Source organism: Aphis gossypii, chromosome 2 (genome assembly GCF_020184175.1).
Source record: "Aphis gossypii isolate Hap1 chromosome 2, ASM2018417v2, whole genome shotgun sequence".
Taxonomy (NCBI): domain Eukaryota; kingdom Metazoa; phylum Arthropoda; class Insecta; order Hemiptera; family Aphididae; genus Aphis; species Aphis gossypii.
The window spans coordinates 70,844,891-70,862,000 of record NC_065531.1 but is presented as its reverse complement, the minus strand read 5'-3'; the positions used below and the strand labels follow the sequence as shown (position 1 = coordinate 70,862,000).

Sequence of the window (17,110 nt, the reverse complement as noted above, 5' to 3'; positions counted from 1 at the left end):
GCTTTTTAAAGTCATCGTGCAGCAGCGTGGCGAGAGGTGAACGGAGAGCGGCGGGCGGCGAGGACGAACGCGCATAGGGCATCGGGAGCAGTACAAAATTGGCCAGGGTTGTAGATTTTGCAACGCCATCATCAACCGGCGGCTGTGGCGGTGGCGGTAGCGCGGCTCGTAGCCTTTGAACCAATACAATTATATTGTCAACCTAGCCGCTTTTCTCTTCTCACCCGTCCCCCCCCCTGTCACTACACACACACACACACACACACAAACTAACAACATCCTCACCTTAACCACCCCTTTCATAATATTATATTGCATTTGGCTTTTGTGTTCTCCATTGTGTCATCACATTACATAAAAAGGCTGGTAATATATTTTTTTGTTTCGATGTTAATTTTTTTTTTTTTTTTTTGTACGTATGTATGTATTACTACATGTGGTACCTACCTAATGTATTTTTGTGATTCATTTAAATTTTAAGCCATTATTAGCTATATATTATAATGTTATTAGAAGATAATTTAGACCAGTGGTCTTCAACCGGTGGGTTACACGAGCTTCAGAAATGGGTCGCGATATAATACGTACTGTTAATGTTTAATTAAAATGTACATAATACCTAAAAAGCCATTGCAATTAAAATAATAATAAAACTAAATTAATTCTGTTTATATCCATACAACGCAGTATTTATAAAGTAGATTTATTTTTTTAGACAAAAAAGTATGACGAGTCTAACGAAGTCGAGAGGACCACCGATTTAGAAGATCGAAAAGTGTTATAATATTATTGTCTTATGTATGTCAGGGTATCGTTAAATATTTATTAAATAGTTTTTTATGTTATGCTTAGTAGAATATATAAATTCACTTGGATATTATAATAGGTTTCGTAATAGTGTTTTTGTAGTTTATTTTAATAGTAAATTGAGATGAATCCTGCTTAAAATGGTTTTCAAATGTACCTAATACCTATCATAAATATTAAAAAAATATATAAATACATTGTTTCAAATAGAAAATTTATTTCTGTAAAATGCTTTAAAGTTAATTTGAATTTATTCATAATAATTATTAATTCTTGTGTATTTACCTGATTCTCTTGTCCAATAATTGATTGACTTTGGCGATGCTTCGACATAGCATTGAAGTGTAATGTCCGTTTTCTGAGGTGCTCCCACTAGTTGATTTGGAACTTGAACCAAAGGATGAACTGCATAAAAAAAGTATACTTAAGTTTTTGTATTTTACGATTTATAAAAAGATACTTAAGCGGAGTGGGTTTATATAATAAATTCATTGAATTCCTATTTCGCATCGTCCTATCAATCTAGAATATTTATATTGCTACATTTTACTCGCTTTCACTCGCCGATCTGTTTTATAGGAATTTCATTTCTGACAAATATGTAAAAGCAAACTTATTTTGTTTTATCGAAAAGTTATTTTAGGCTATCTTAAAAATTTAGTTAAACCTACAATGTTAATTTGCTAAATTGGAGCTACCAACTTTTTGATAAATATTGCATTTTGTTTCAAAATAATATTCATTCCCACCCTTTCATTCGTTTCTTATTTTCGTTAGGGTTACAGAGAAATTGAAAAGTAACTAATTTTGTCGGCTTTCAGATAAAGTAAGTTTTTAATTAAAAACTGAAAGTTTCCGTGAGACCAGATTACAAAATCGATTTCCATTACTTATGCAAGTGTCCCCTTGGCATCTGTCCGGTGTTAGTGATACTTGGTTAAATATTTGAATATTTTATGAAAACTTTGTTTCTTTTTTGGTTTTACATTAATTATATTGACCTTCATCATGGAGATCTAAAAACCGAATTAGCCTAACTTATGTTAAACTTATTTCATGGTTGGGGTTTTTTTTCACATAATATATTTTAAATTAGAGGTGGCAGTTTACAATTTACATTTATTGTCTTATTGAAAAATATTTAAGATACTAATAATATAAAATAATTGATATTGTTCTTATAAGATATAATAAAATATATAGTATAGTGTAAGAACCCATCTGTATTATTTTTTTGTTCTTTTGAATTAAATAAATATCTATAGAGTAGAAATTATTACTGTAAATACATTTAGATATTGAAATTGATTTAAAAATCAAATTATTTGGTTTTCATCGGTTTTACTGTTTTAGTAACTATATAATCATGGCCCCACTTGGACATGTTCAGTAGGGTTCATTCATTTTATTTTTAGAAGAATAAATCGAAGTAAAAAAAATAAAATTTTAAACATATAAATACTCATTTATAAACAATATATTTTTAATATAATTTTAAAGAAGAACATAATTTATTTACTTTATATTTGTTTAGTTATAATTCATTTTTATAAACAAATATGATATAGTATGTTATAATAAGAAAACATTTTTAAATTATATCTTTTTTTTTTAATGTTTTAGTATTGTAAACTAGCTTATTATCTACTAGCTGATATAATCATACAATCATATTATTTACTCTATGAACACGAATCACATTAAATTAGTTAACATAATTGAATATTGTTGTTCTTTAATTTTCTTTGTAAAAAGTCTGAATTTCTATGTGTATCTTTTAATAATGATGTTTAGTTTTTAGTTTTATAAATTGTTATTAGTAAATAAGTTGTAAAAATTCAAATGAAGAATATGAGCAGTATGCACAATGCACTAACAAAAACACTATTTTTCTTTTAACAAATTAAATATAATTGTGTGTGTTAAAGAAAAAAATCTTTATGTTTTATATTCGACTATCTTAATATTTTAAATATTTTTTTGATGACCAATTTCTACATACAAATATAAATTTGTATTCATTTGGTGTTATTGAAGTTTTTGTAAAAATATTTTAAATAAACATGCGAAGTAAAGTATTTAGGTATGCTGAAAAGGTACCAAGATATTTATGCATAGGGATAGTATGATTAAACAACTTCCAAAGTAATTAGAATTCTTGGGAAGGTTACTTCAATAGGTACCTACAGAGAGAAGTAGCAAATGAAGTTGTTAGTGAATAATCTAATTTATTTATAATTTGATAAAAACACGTTAACTAAATGTATTATTTAATTACAAATATAAGATAATTAGTATATTATCAATGGATAAAATAATTTTGTCAATAAAATTTTAAAATCTTACTCAAAATAAGTTTTGAATTTTACAAAAAATATTTGATACTATGTATGCCAATAATAATGACAACACTAATGTGACTGATTATAATATCATGAGGTTATTAATTAAAGCCTTAGTTTATTTAAACATGATATTATTTCATATTTTATTTTCATCAAATATTTTAATCCATATAATTTTTTATTTTTATTGTGGATGACATTGTTAAAGGTAATACATTTTAATAAAACAATGAAGCATTTATTACTCCATAACACGATTTTTTTTTTATATATATAATTGATAAATGTATTAATTCATTTTGTTTGATTATAGTATTAAAGTTAAAAACTGATTTTACTAGTAGGTTATAATTAGATTTTGTTAAACAAGTGTTTTAATTATTTTTAATTTTCTGTATCTTAGATATACATGGAATGAAAATAAAAATAATTACGACGTATCAGGTGATTTATTTGACATAAAACATTCATTATAACATCAAAAATGATGAGTGTTATTAAAAATATTTATTTACATAATTTTAAGTTGTTGCAAAACAATACGCATACACATTCGAGAAAAATGATATTATTCACTATTTGTTATCGTAATAAGTTTTCAAGTTTTACTTTTTTAAAATAACAAAATACATTTTTTATTTTATACTCGGAAGCAGAATAATATGTGGAGTATTTTAATATACATATATACATTTACAAATCAAATTTCAGGCAAGTGGTTAATTAGTTATAAGTATTTGAAGTTTTGACGAGTAGAGTATATACTGGACCAACATTTTGCGGGGTAGCCTAGCGGTACTCCACTCTGCTCATCAAAACTTTAAATACTTATAACTCATAAACTATTTGTCTAAAATTAAATTTTAATATATAGATCTACTATATGCATTATACATCCATGACCGAAATATATTATATGCATTATGTCTGTGATATAATTTTAGACTTTTAAAGTTAGGATTAAAATTATTACAATTTTTTAGTTATGATAAAATAATAGTTAACATTAAATGGATTTAATATTTACTTATATGATCAGAGAAAATGTTATTGTAATTTTTATACAAATAATAAACATGTATTTTATGTATTGATGCACAGTTATGGAAACTATAGATTATCTCTTATAATTTGTAATTATATTATAAGAATGAAATATTTTATGAAATTATTTAAAATGCCATTTGGTAAAACGTAAACAAAATAAAATACCTGTTAAAAATACATAATTTTGATTAATGTGGGATTTTAATGGATACATTGAACGAATGAGTTGGAATGTAATTCAAGAATAAATAAATTATTTTGAAAATAATGATAATACGATTTCGAAAACGCATTTATTATACACAATTATCTCTATCTTCCTGCTACCATGGTGAGTGATAGTAGACAGGAGTGGTTTGTTCGACGACTATTTATTTCGGCACCAGGACAAATTCCATTATAGCGGCCAAAAACGTCAACGGACTCTAATGAACAGCCCTTTTAAACAACACATTCTATATAGCAATACCACCAAACAGATTAACGTTTGTCTCGTCACAACCAAGACAACTAGTATAACCCTTTACTAATTAATTATTGACCATTCACCTCGTTCACCAACGGTGGTGACAAATGTGTTGTATTTTATATATGCTATTAAAACTGTCAAGTTACGTTACGTTATTTACTGGTTGTAGACTAAAAAAACAAGATTTATTAACATATAATATTTTTATTGAGTAAAAATTATACAGTAAATTATACTCATAGCAATTTATGGTGTTCTAGAAGATACCATTTTCAAATAATTATATGGAAAATAAAAGGGTGCATAACAAATATACTTCATGAAAAGATAAATTTAAATTCTCAACTTTAAATTAATTTATACTAATTATTTTTTTCTTTAACAATTAAAATAAGAAAAAAAATCAAGATTTATACAATTATTATTTAATCAAGTAATTTTTATAGAATTTAACGATTTTTAATATGAAATATAATTTAACTATATAATAGTTAGCATCGTTATTATTGAATATCGGTTTATTTAAAAAAAAATAATATATTATACACATTACACACTAACTGTGATGTAACATCAAACAACGTGTGATTATTTTTATTGTTGTAGAAAATATATTTTATATTTTATAATAGTATACTTTTTGATAAATAATAGAATACCGCTATAATTAACAATTAGACACCTATAAAATAATATATTAAATTTTAGACTAAGATTTATACATACTGTGGATTGTACATGTACATATACTATAAATTTCTGTTTTATAGCGTTTCGACAAAGTTTGGTTATTAATGCTTTATTGTTTTTTTATTTGTGTAACTTCAATTGTTTAAGATGCGATTTGCATTATTTAACCAATTTATATTAACTAATTAATTTGGAAATGTGAAGTGTTCAGCGTATATTCAAATCGAAAAAATTAATATTTAACCCACTATTTTATTCACGTTTGCTTAGCACACAATAGGGATCATCAACAATGCTTTACCGGCTTTATATCCTCCATTCTACCAAAAAAGTGATTTGTGTGGGGGGTAATGGTTTTTTCTCTCCATTTTTGACGAGTTTTCTATAGTAAAAAAATAGCTCTCGTCGACAGCTGATTCCGTTTTGTACTATATATCGGCTTTTATACAAATCAATATATATATATATTTATTTTAAAAAGAGTGAGAGAGAATGATAGTAGAGATGGACGTTATTAATGCTCTTTTGTACTTGAACCGTTTTCGATACCAGTGATAAATGCCAATCAGACCTAACCCTATCGGGACGAAAAAACTTTAAATCTGTTTCACTGTGCCATTGTTGAATGATCGCCAGGGGATGCTAGGTGAAGGAAATTACGTCGATTTTTCTTTTTTCATCTACATACCATAAAAAAATAATTTTTCAGCTGTATCTTTATGTATAATATAATAGAATATCATAATGAATAATTCATATGAATGTATACTTACAATGAACGTGAAGCATCAGTCTTTTGCTAACCGATGGTGGTACACCGTTGGCCGCAATGCAAAGGTATGCACCCATTTCTGATCTTGTCACTTTTGATAAAAGTAATGATTCACCTTCAACTGTCGTCACTGAAACAAATTAAATATATATATATATATATATATATTGTATGAAATAAGATATTGAAATATTTATACAAATAACTTTTATGAATTTCACCAATATTAGTTAGTACTTATACATGTTTATAATTGTATTATAATAAACAAAAAATAATTATTTTGGTTTAATAAAATATACAAATCAGTATATAAACAACAAAAAAAGTTATAAATTGTGTTATTCAAAATAGTTGTTTAATTTAATTTATAATTTATGTACTATAGGAATTTAGGAGGTTTAAATAAATTCCAATATAACTAGTATGCATAACTTAGTCTAACCTATCTAACATTAACAATCAAAACGTACATCATAACGTACTAATTGGCTTAATTATTTTATAATATTTACACAAAAAGATATTTTCAGTATGTATACTTTATTTTTGTATATTATTAGATTATACGATTTATTTTCAAAATAATAAATAACGGCTCATTTGCTTCATATATTTGGAATAAGATTTTAACGTGAAATTTGGCTTATAACTTTTGGTATTTACGTTTTTTCATTACTTAAATAAACTATAGATCATATTTTATTTCCATGTTTATAAATAAACTATAAATTCAAATTTTATTAAGTGAAACATTATGATTCTCGTGAAACCATTCATCTTACTTTTGGTTTTCACTGTAGTTCCAGTTCTAACAATTATATCTCCTCCATCTTCTCTTTTCCATAATATCTTTGGTTCAGGATATCCTCGAGCTTTGCAAATCAATTTAGCCGAACCACCTTCAGGAATCATCATATCTCCAGAAGTGTCTTCGTATACGATGTCTGGGGGTATAACTACTTCTAGAAAAGCACTCTACAAGCAAATATAGAAGGTTATAGTCAATTAACAAAAAAAAAAAAAAATGAATATATATATATATGTTTATATTTTAGTAAAGTTTTAGTAAATTTTTACTTGGCTTTTCATTGGGTCCGTATTGACTTGACACATGTAAGTGCCTCTATCTTCTCTCCGAACAGCCTTAACATTTAGTGTCCATGTATTAAAATCATTGTGCGTGACAGATAACCTGTCATTGTTCGTGATAACATGTTCGTGAATAGCTAATATAGCCTTCGTGTCTGCTTTAATCCAAGCAACCTGAGTACAACCAAAAGTGTGTTAAAAACATAATTATAATATGTAGTATATCATACATAACAATCATAAGCATGTTTTTTGGTAGTTTTGATGAGTATAATATGTCGTATTAGTAAATCAGTTTTTTTTCTTTATCATCTGCATTGAAAATAATTAAATTTTATACAAAACAAGAACGATTTAGTTTTTACGTTCATACTTATGATCATTATCATTGTATTATGGTTTATAATAATTAATTAAATAATAATACATATGATTAATAATATTATAAGTCTACTCTAATAGTGCCATTTGTGCTATACAAGTGATTTCTTCAATAAAATATTTAAATTTAATAGATAGTGCAGAAAATATACATGTGCTGGTATGTGCTGTTTTGTACTAAAATTGAGGTTTAGTATTGGATCAAAAGAGACTGTATACGATGCGATGGAAATCCATTACGTAATGGGATTTGGTAGGGTGAATTCAACGTGTATATTCAAATGTACAAACATTCTAGACATACTTCGATTTTTTTTAACCTACTTACTGTTCTATTAAAAAACGACTCTTTGTAAAAACTATATGTGATTGGTTTGTATAAAAGTATAGCTTTCCATTGTATTTGAATGAAGAATACAAATATTTTTATTATGATGTATATCTATAAATACTCTTAATTTGAAATGTTTTACATATATGATATAAATAAATATTTAAATGGATATTTTATATATAGAATCTATTGAGGTATTGCATTGACTATTTATGAAATTCACGGTTTTTTTTTTTAATATGAGTAAAAATATAACTTAACATTATATATTATAATAATTTCAATAATTTCAATGTAAAGTATATTTTTAAATTTCTTTTGGTAACCATTTTAAATGTCGAAATCAAAATATTTGTTTTTGTAAATCTAAAATACATATTTTGTAATTTAAATTATTGTAAACTTAATTAAATGTTTTAATTTTTGTAATATATCTAATTAAGTTATTTAAATTTACGTTCATAATAAGTAAATTATATTAATGATTTTTTTTTATCGTAATCCTAATTATAAATAATAAATATTAATACTATTCTTATCTTATATCTGAACATGATCCAATTTTTGTATTCAAATAATACTATTAATATTTCACAACGTAGAAATGACCCAACAAATTTGAATAGTTAAATGAGAACATTTTTCTTGTTCTACAACACTTTACTGTAAAGAGAAGGTTTATTTAAGATAATTGGAAAATTGGAGCTGACGTTTATTGTACTCTTAGGATATTATGTTTACTTGTTTCTTAAAATTACTTTTTGGTCTCTTAAGGAATTGTGCACGTTGTGTAACATTAATGCTTACGATCTGTAGTCATAACTGAACGTTTTGTTTACGTCGGCGTTCTAAGTAGGCAATCGAGGTGTCTTGATGAGTAAGGTAACTATTTCTTTATAATTTCTTTATGTTTACTTACTTATCATTTAATAAAAAAACATTGGAAAAGTGCCCGTTTAAATTGAAGTGGACAAGTTGATGGTTTTTCGTTTACACAATTTATTTTTCTTGTGATCGACTTAAACTTTTTTAAGGCTTGAAGTTTACGGAATTCGACCTGCGTTTATTCTTTGGGTAGGGCGTTGATGAAAAAAGGAAATTGAGAAATGTACTAGGAATGAGGATTTCACCGGACTATAGGTAAGGGAAAAGCCACCATCGTCTCCTTGTAATTCTTTGTTACATTTATCTGTTTATGTTATCGAAACATCAATGGCTGTAGTGTTTTCGTGCTCGCTGTCGACCGAATAGAATATTGCGGAACTTTTCCTCCTCCCTCATTTCTTTATTTTTTACTATGATGAGAAAAAGTATAAAACTGGGTCGATCACGTTTCGTTCGTAGTAGAACTTTTGGTAACTTACCACCATATTAGAACTCACAGCACGAATGGAAATCGTTTTTCATTTTACCTTATGGTTCCATGTTAGATGATATTCAATATAAGAGTTAGTAAACACGTATATACATACGGATTTAATTATATTATATTGAACATGCGTATATAATTATTTTTAAGATTATTTAATTAATAATCATAATTTTATAAATTCTACTATAAATTGCATGATGTTTGTTAAATATTTATATTACAAATAATAGACTTTCAGTTATAATAGAGTTTCAGTTTTTTAGTAAAAAATATATTATATTCGTTTTTTATAAATTTAATCTCGAATGTAATTTTTCATATACTTATTACGAATAGTTATGAATATAATCGTATTTTTCATTTTATTATTTTTAGGCCTTATAAACAAACACAACGGACCACGTTGTATAGTGTAGGTAGTCTTATAATTGATCTGCTCATAATAGTTTTAGTTTGGTTTAAGTATCAAAATAATTTAATGAGAGGGTTCATTGTTAAAGAGCAACGATATGAAGTTTAATTTTTGCACGAAAACGTGCATACCTAAGTAATCGTTTTTACAATTGTTCATAACTCATTTGGTTGCTTAAACTCTATTGACTACATTATTTTACTTACTATTATAATATACAACAACATAGACTCTCCACAACGGCCGTTTTGTTAAATTTTAGGCAATATCGTTATACTGGATAAGCGGTGCATTAGTGACGAAAAATGTTTAAACGCTGCATAGAAATTTGTCAGATTTAATGTGTGATAATTTGAAATGTTTTTTAAAGAGACACGTGGATGAGAAAATCAATTGAAATTTTGATCAAATATATATTGTATACAACATCGTCGGCGTAAGAAAAAAAAAAGAAAAAGCTGCGGTCTTGCTACGCTGCAGTGATATACGTGTACATTCCACAGCATATTATTTAATAATAGATGTCATTCTTGGTGTTAGGTGGGGTGACGTCTCGGGTGTCGAGACCCGCTGATGGAGGTTGACAAAACGACTCACGTAAAACGGTTGTCATCGCCGCTCAGACGGGGTCGAATGCGTGTTCCGGCCAAACAACGATAACAATAATAATAACACATACGTATACGCTGCAGAGTCCGTCTATAGATCCTCCGACTAGTATAGAATATGTTTTGGTGACCACCACTGGAGTAGTCGCGCGCCGATGAATAATAATGCTTGGGGGAGGGGGTGACCAAAGCGGCGCGCGGAAAACATCACTCACCCTTGTCTCACACCCCCTCGCCGGGAAAAAAGGGCCCCTTGTTCTCACCCCTTCAACAGTTTGGCGGGCTTTAGAATTATAACGAGACTCGTCGCACCGCACAATGCGACCTTTTAACAAACTTATATAATATATTTTATACATCAGTATATTGAGATTTGTCAAACATTTGCTTGCGTATCGCTACGGTCGCTGCCCATACGCACTCCTTACCGCACTTACGCCTGCAGCATGCTCTACGCCGCACTCTAGCCCATCAATACGCTCACTTGTTATAAGTTCAACAACTGGTCTATATACATACCGAGAGTCGACCTACTGCTAACCTACTTACTTATCTACCTACGCTATGCGCTGATTCTGGTCAACGGAAAGTTGTTAGACGAAAACCCTATGCCACTTCCTCCTATACTTCCGACATGACATTTACCTATTTATTCCGTGTACGTCTCATGTGCGACTCGTTTACTCGTAAAATATTATTATTTTATTAGATTGGTCCACAGTGACGTGTGTGGTGTGTGTAATGTATACTTAGTTGTCATTCGCAGTCGCTTATGTTAATTTGTCAAATGACTAATTATAAGTTGATTAATTTAGACGTACACGTAAAAATTTTAAAATATTAACACTTTATAGTTTTATTAGTCATTATTAGTCTATTTCACGGGGTTCAAATGTCGTCTCAGCTTTTCTAATTTATTATATAATTATTATAACTTAGTCTAGTTATGTATGCTAATTGAGTACTATTTTTATCTTTGTAATATTAACTGATTGACGACTTAAATTTTAATATCATTACAAATAACGATACATCTATTACAACTATTTTTATGGCTTTCGTGAGTTTTAATTTTTAATATAATAACTCTAATATATTGAAACAGCTCAGTTTCTTAATTTAATTAAAATGTATAAAAGTTTAATATATTATACTATACTCATATCAATATATCTATATAATTTCATTTGACCTATATTTGTGAATTCATGATCTTTGGATTTACCAGTGGAACAAAAGTGTATAAAAATAACACCATTTTCTTAATAAAACACCCAAAAGGTTACGAACCAAATCTGACAGAAATGAATAAAATGCATACTACAGTTTTACATTGGTACTATAACACATATCTTGTTTATGAGACGATAATTCATGATATTTTTATGAATTTTATAGCTAGATATGTTTTAATTTACAAAATTAACTACCAAACAGTGTTATAACAACTGTTAATCAAATATTAAAATTTTAAAATATATACGTATTTTAAAGATTATCGCTTAGCTTCAGTTTTTATAATAAATATAATTAATTTAGATGCACATAAATGCTTTGAAATTCATTAAATTAATTAATCTTTAACAATTTAAGTATCTAGTAAATGAAACAAATATCTAAATTTATCATTAATATTTAGTATCAAGATATAATGAAATAATATGCCATTCCCATTTGATACGAAAAGAAATATATACGTAGTTCATTAAAACCATTAAAATATATTTTATACGATTATTTGAATATTATTTATCAAAATATCTTAGCTTGTTTGTTGCTATAACAAGTAATTTGGGAGTTATGAACTATATAGTTTAATATAAAGGGTCTGGGGCATACTTAACTTCATTCATTAAACTAATAATAAAAAGTCAAAGAGTGAAAGGTCAAACAATGATATTATCACAGTTTAATTTATGGGCTATTATAACATAATTGAGTTGTTGCTTCTAGCTAAAGTTGACAGATAATAAACCTTCTTTAGATCCCTAAAAGATAATTTAACTGATTCTTGATATTAGCAGTTGTATTTAGCTTAAGAGTAAATTTATGAATATGAAATAATTTCCTAAAAACGATACTATTTATTTTCTTATGATTAGATTTACATTTGACTAAAAAAAATATTACATTTATACCAATAGCCAATTGTTGAAGTACTAAAGTTTAATTTTTAGTTATACTTGTTCTACTATTTTATGAAACATTTAGAATTTCAGAATTTTTTTTGATCGAAACTTTTTTATTATGCAACTTAAGTAACATTTAAGTAATTACACATAATTATCAAATTATTTTGTATATTAATCTAATGATAAATTATGTGAAATACTTTAGACTACCTATATTATATTAATGATTTTATATTGTACCTATTATTGTTTTTGTGTGTATTTATTGTTCAATTGACAAAATTATTGTATAAATAAACAAAAGCAAAGATGTTTTTGAAATTTTTATTTAAAATCAATATTTCAATCTCCAATTAATATAATTTTTAATGTAATTATTAAGTATCTATAAAATATCTATTATTATATTTTTTATTGTTCATTTTCAAAAAGTTCAAATCACAGTTAGTAGGTATTCTAGTAAGTTTTACTATTCTTTTTATTTTTAATATATTTACAACTAATGAATAAACTATACATTTTTTTATACTAGTTAGGAATTTATAAATGTTAGATATCGAGAAAAAACAAATTTTTAACAAAGTTAAGTTGTTAAAAATATGAAAACTATTATTTTATTGCCTCATAAAAGTATAAAGAGCAAATTAATGTGATGACAATACACAGTATTTAGAATACTATTCAATAAAATTATTTTTTTTTACGTTGATAATTTTGTGATATTTAATTAGAAATTTTTTTTATAAGCTGTGTTTTAGTTCAAAGTTTTGTGCACTAAACTCCAACTACTGACTCGTGTTAAAAACAATCTTGCAAAAACATTGAAAATGTCAAGAATTCAGAGCAATTGAAAATTCTTTACTTGTCGACAAATATTTACGGTTAAAATGTTTTTGTGTATCTCCATTTGGCTACCTTTGAAAATGATATTGTTTTTTCCCAGACTACCATTCTATTGTGTAGTATACAATTCAGCTGTTTATATACATGTAAACAGCTTTTTGTTTATTTTTTTATCAACTTAAAACAAAATAAACTACTCAATTCATTGAAAAGTCAACAAACACTGAATAAACTTTCAAAAACCAATAGTTTTTATATAATTTAAATATTATAAATAATAGAAAATCTTAATAAATAAAACAATTTTCACCATGAATGAAAAAAAAACCATAGTGACATATACAATCGTCGTATCCTTATTATTTTGATATTAATTGTTATGTTATAGACTTACAGTATAATACGATTGTACAATAATAACAACTGTTCTATAGTCACTAATAACAGTAATAACCATATGAGCGTACGTTCACTTAGTTGACAGGATATATTATAACACAGAAATCGGGAACCAAAAATAAGTTATTTTTATAAATAAATATATTTTGTTTGTTAAAGTTTAATTTGATAAAGAAATTGACTGTGTAGTGACCTCTTAAATATTTATGTTATTATGTTTACTAGTTTGCAATTAAATTAAGTTGTTTACTGCTGTATCTTTTGTATATTTAACGCATTAAAATATCTATTTTCGTTCTAATTTCAAACACAAAATATATTTTTTTTGCATTTCTTACATTAATACATTAATATATCAATCCATTTTAGATTCTGAGCGAAGCGATGAAGATATTAATTTTCTATTTTTTTTTTTTTTTATATGACTAAAATATAAGTAACTCATCTAACTATAGCTATTGATAATAAAATATTTCGATTTTCAACATTGCGGGGGGTTTTGAATAGCAAATTTAATTTAGTTTGTTTTGTTTTATGGTATTTATATAGAGATTTTATTAAATTTTGGGTTATATTAATTGTTGTAATATGAACAATATATAAATATTATTATAATGGTTATTAATAATGTGATAATTGGAAACACTGTATCAATCTACCGTAATATTAAAAAAAAAAAAAAAAATAAAAAAAATGATGACTTTAATAGTTATACATATCAAAAACCCATACCATGAAATTTAGTTCGGGATATAGGCTGACAGACTGCATCCGCTCAGAACCATTTTTCGTATAAAATAATATATCATTGAATTCAAGTTTAATAAATTCGTAGTAGTAGCTCACTCGACACATAATGCATAGCAGAGCATATACCCACTAGCTTATTATTTTTTACGCAACGTACTAGCATGTCGTACTTTAAAAATATTTATTTTTATTTTTTATAATTGTTGTTAGTTTTTTTAACGAGCGAAGATACTATACAAGTAAACCGATTTTCCATGAAGTTATTACACTTAAACCGATATACCTACACTAAGCGCTGCTACTGTATGTATATGTTCTGCAACAAGTAAATAGTTTATCTCGTTTGGGTTTGTCTACAAAGCGAATAAGTATTTCGAAACCAAATTGATCGTGAATTGAGGTATAATCAAGTAGAAGTAAGGGAAACGATGTATTTTATACATATTTATTAATCTTTTTGAATTAGATAATAAAGCTAGTATAATACTAACAATTAAGTACAACGAAATTTTATTCACATAACTAGAAAAAAATATAAATAGTAAAAAAAAAATTCAATTTTTGTATTTTAAAAAGAAAATTTATCTTATGTGAATTATGAATCGATTACTATAATAAAAATAAGCCTGATATAATATTTTTTTAAGATTTAAATATATATAGGCAAAAACGAATCAAAATCTATTCAGTGGTTATCAATAGTATTACTAACATGTAAATAAATATTTAATGTTAGTTAATTTATTATGTTAATTCATGTTTTATATTAAGTTTCTTCAATAATAGGATAGGAGTGCATTCTACTAAGATTGCATTTATAATATTTATTTTTTGCAAATAAGCATTTTAAAATTAAATTTATTACTTATATAGGTAACCTTTAAAGTTATACCTATGGGTTTATGAAGTATTATTTTAGTATACTTAATCGATAAAAACAATAAATATTATTATGAAATCTGTAAGCTGATAGCTATATTTAGTTAAACCACATTATTATACGTTAAAATTTTATAGATTATTAGTTGGACAGTTTTACACGTGTTATGTGTTAGATCTGTGATAAACTTAATTACAAAAGACTGATTTATATTAGATAATAATATATCATCGATGGTAGTAACACAATCGACTACAAAGCGGTTTATTTGTGCGCTGAAGAGATTATTTTCACTAGGGCACAGGCCAAGTTAACAGAGGTAGTGGAATTCAGTTTATTAAAAGGGAACTATAAGGTGAAGGAATATGAGGTAGAGAAGAAGTGTAGAAATACGTCCTCTGCAGTTATTCGTCCATGAGTTGTTCCAATTTCAGAGTTGGGAAGTTTTCGTTTCAAATCCGATCATGGCGATCGTTGGTAACCGGTGATGCATGGGTCGATAAGCGGATCAGTGTGTTCGGGAAGTTTATAATGAAAGATGGTTAATACTCTGCGAAAGAGGTTTTTTGGCTACTGTCATTGCGTCTCAAGGCGTAAAATAATTACGAAACTCTGAGTACATTCCACGGGGAGGAAGATTACTAAAACCAATGCTCCGACCACATGTATACCCTTGTAAATGACGACTTTTACATTCTTCATACAAAATTAACACATTATTGCTAATATTATTAACATTATATTTTGTTACTTGACAATTATGTCACATTATGATAGATTTCTTTAACAGATGTTATAATAATTACATTAATATTTGATAAGAAATTAAATATTATTTTACTACTTTTGTTCTGTAAATCCTAAGTTTAACTATTGTTTTAACTATATCCACTTTATTGAATCCAATTATAATATTGCTCAAAAAAAAAAAAAAAAAGAATGTATTGTAAAAATTTTATTTAGTTTGAATTTGAAAATAAATTAGAATTATAAAAAATGTTATTTATTGTAAATAGCTTCTAAAAAAGTTATTGATGTATCATGTTTCGTTAAGAGGCTTTCAAAAGTGTGTATGTGATGATATTATTTTTTTTTATACTGTTTTATTTCTATTATATTATTTACTACTTAAATTGATAAAAAAAATAATCCGATCGACTTAAAAATAATAAAAAGTAAATAAACAGACCAGAAAAAAGGTTGTACTAGCATTAAAATTGAATTAAGTTTTCATATCATTGGACAAATACAGTACTAACAATTTCAGTATAAATTCGGTATTATAGTACTTACAATACACATTTTATTAGCAATAGGTAATACTTTTTCATTGTAATATTTGTATTGCTTAGGTTAAAATAAAAAGTATTATATTATGTAACACGAATTTTATTTACTGAGCTTTGTTTTATAATTTGAATGTAGAAAAAAAATATAATAAAACCCCAGAATGAATTATATTAATGTTACAGATAACATTTTGATTTCTGTGGTTCAATTTTATGAATGTAACAACTAATTACTATAATGAGTATTATATTTATATGATATTTAATAAATATCAATACAAATATTTGATTTTTTTTTAAACAATTGCGCTTGCTTAAATGTTTTTATTTTAAGTGTTAAGAACAATTTCTAAGCGTAACATGTTTATATTGTAATATTATGTACATAATAGAAAAAAAGTATATTCAAACAACCACCTAAATTCTGAAACATAATGAATTATTGAAATCTGACGAGCACATTTGTATTGGTATGAAGCACTTCGTCC

At 26.1% G+C, this 17,110-nt stretch overlaps 1 protein-coding gene across 3 annotated transcripts in view; it reads right to left on the bottom strand.

The window, feature by feature from the left end:
• The window catches only part of LOC114123117 (lachesin-like), a 180,714-nt gene that overhangs the window by 5,539 nt on the left and 158,065 nt on the right, over positions 1-17,110 (bottom strand). For all 3 annotated transcript variants that reach the window (XM_027985980.2, XM_027985981.2, XM_050200890.1), the window contains 4 exons: positions 7,211-7,396; positions 6,916-7,108; positions 6,132-6,260; positions 1,093-1,212 (listed from right to left, as the gene is read on the bottom strand). In XM_027985980.2, coding sequence (XP_027841781.2) covers positions 1,093-1,212; positions 6,132-6,260; positions 6,916-7,108; positions 7,211-7,396 — 628 coding nt within the window. The remainder of the gene's footprint in view (positions 1-1,092; positions 1,213-6,131; positions 6,261-6,915; positions 7,109-7,210; positions 7,397-17,110) is intronic.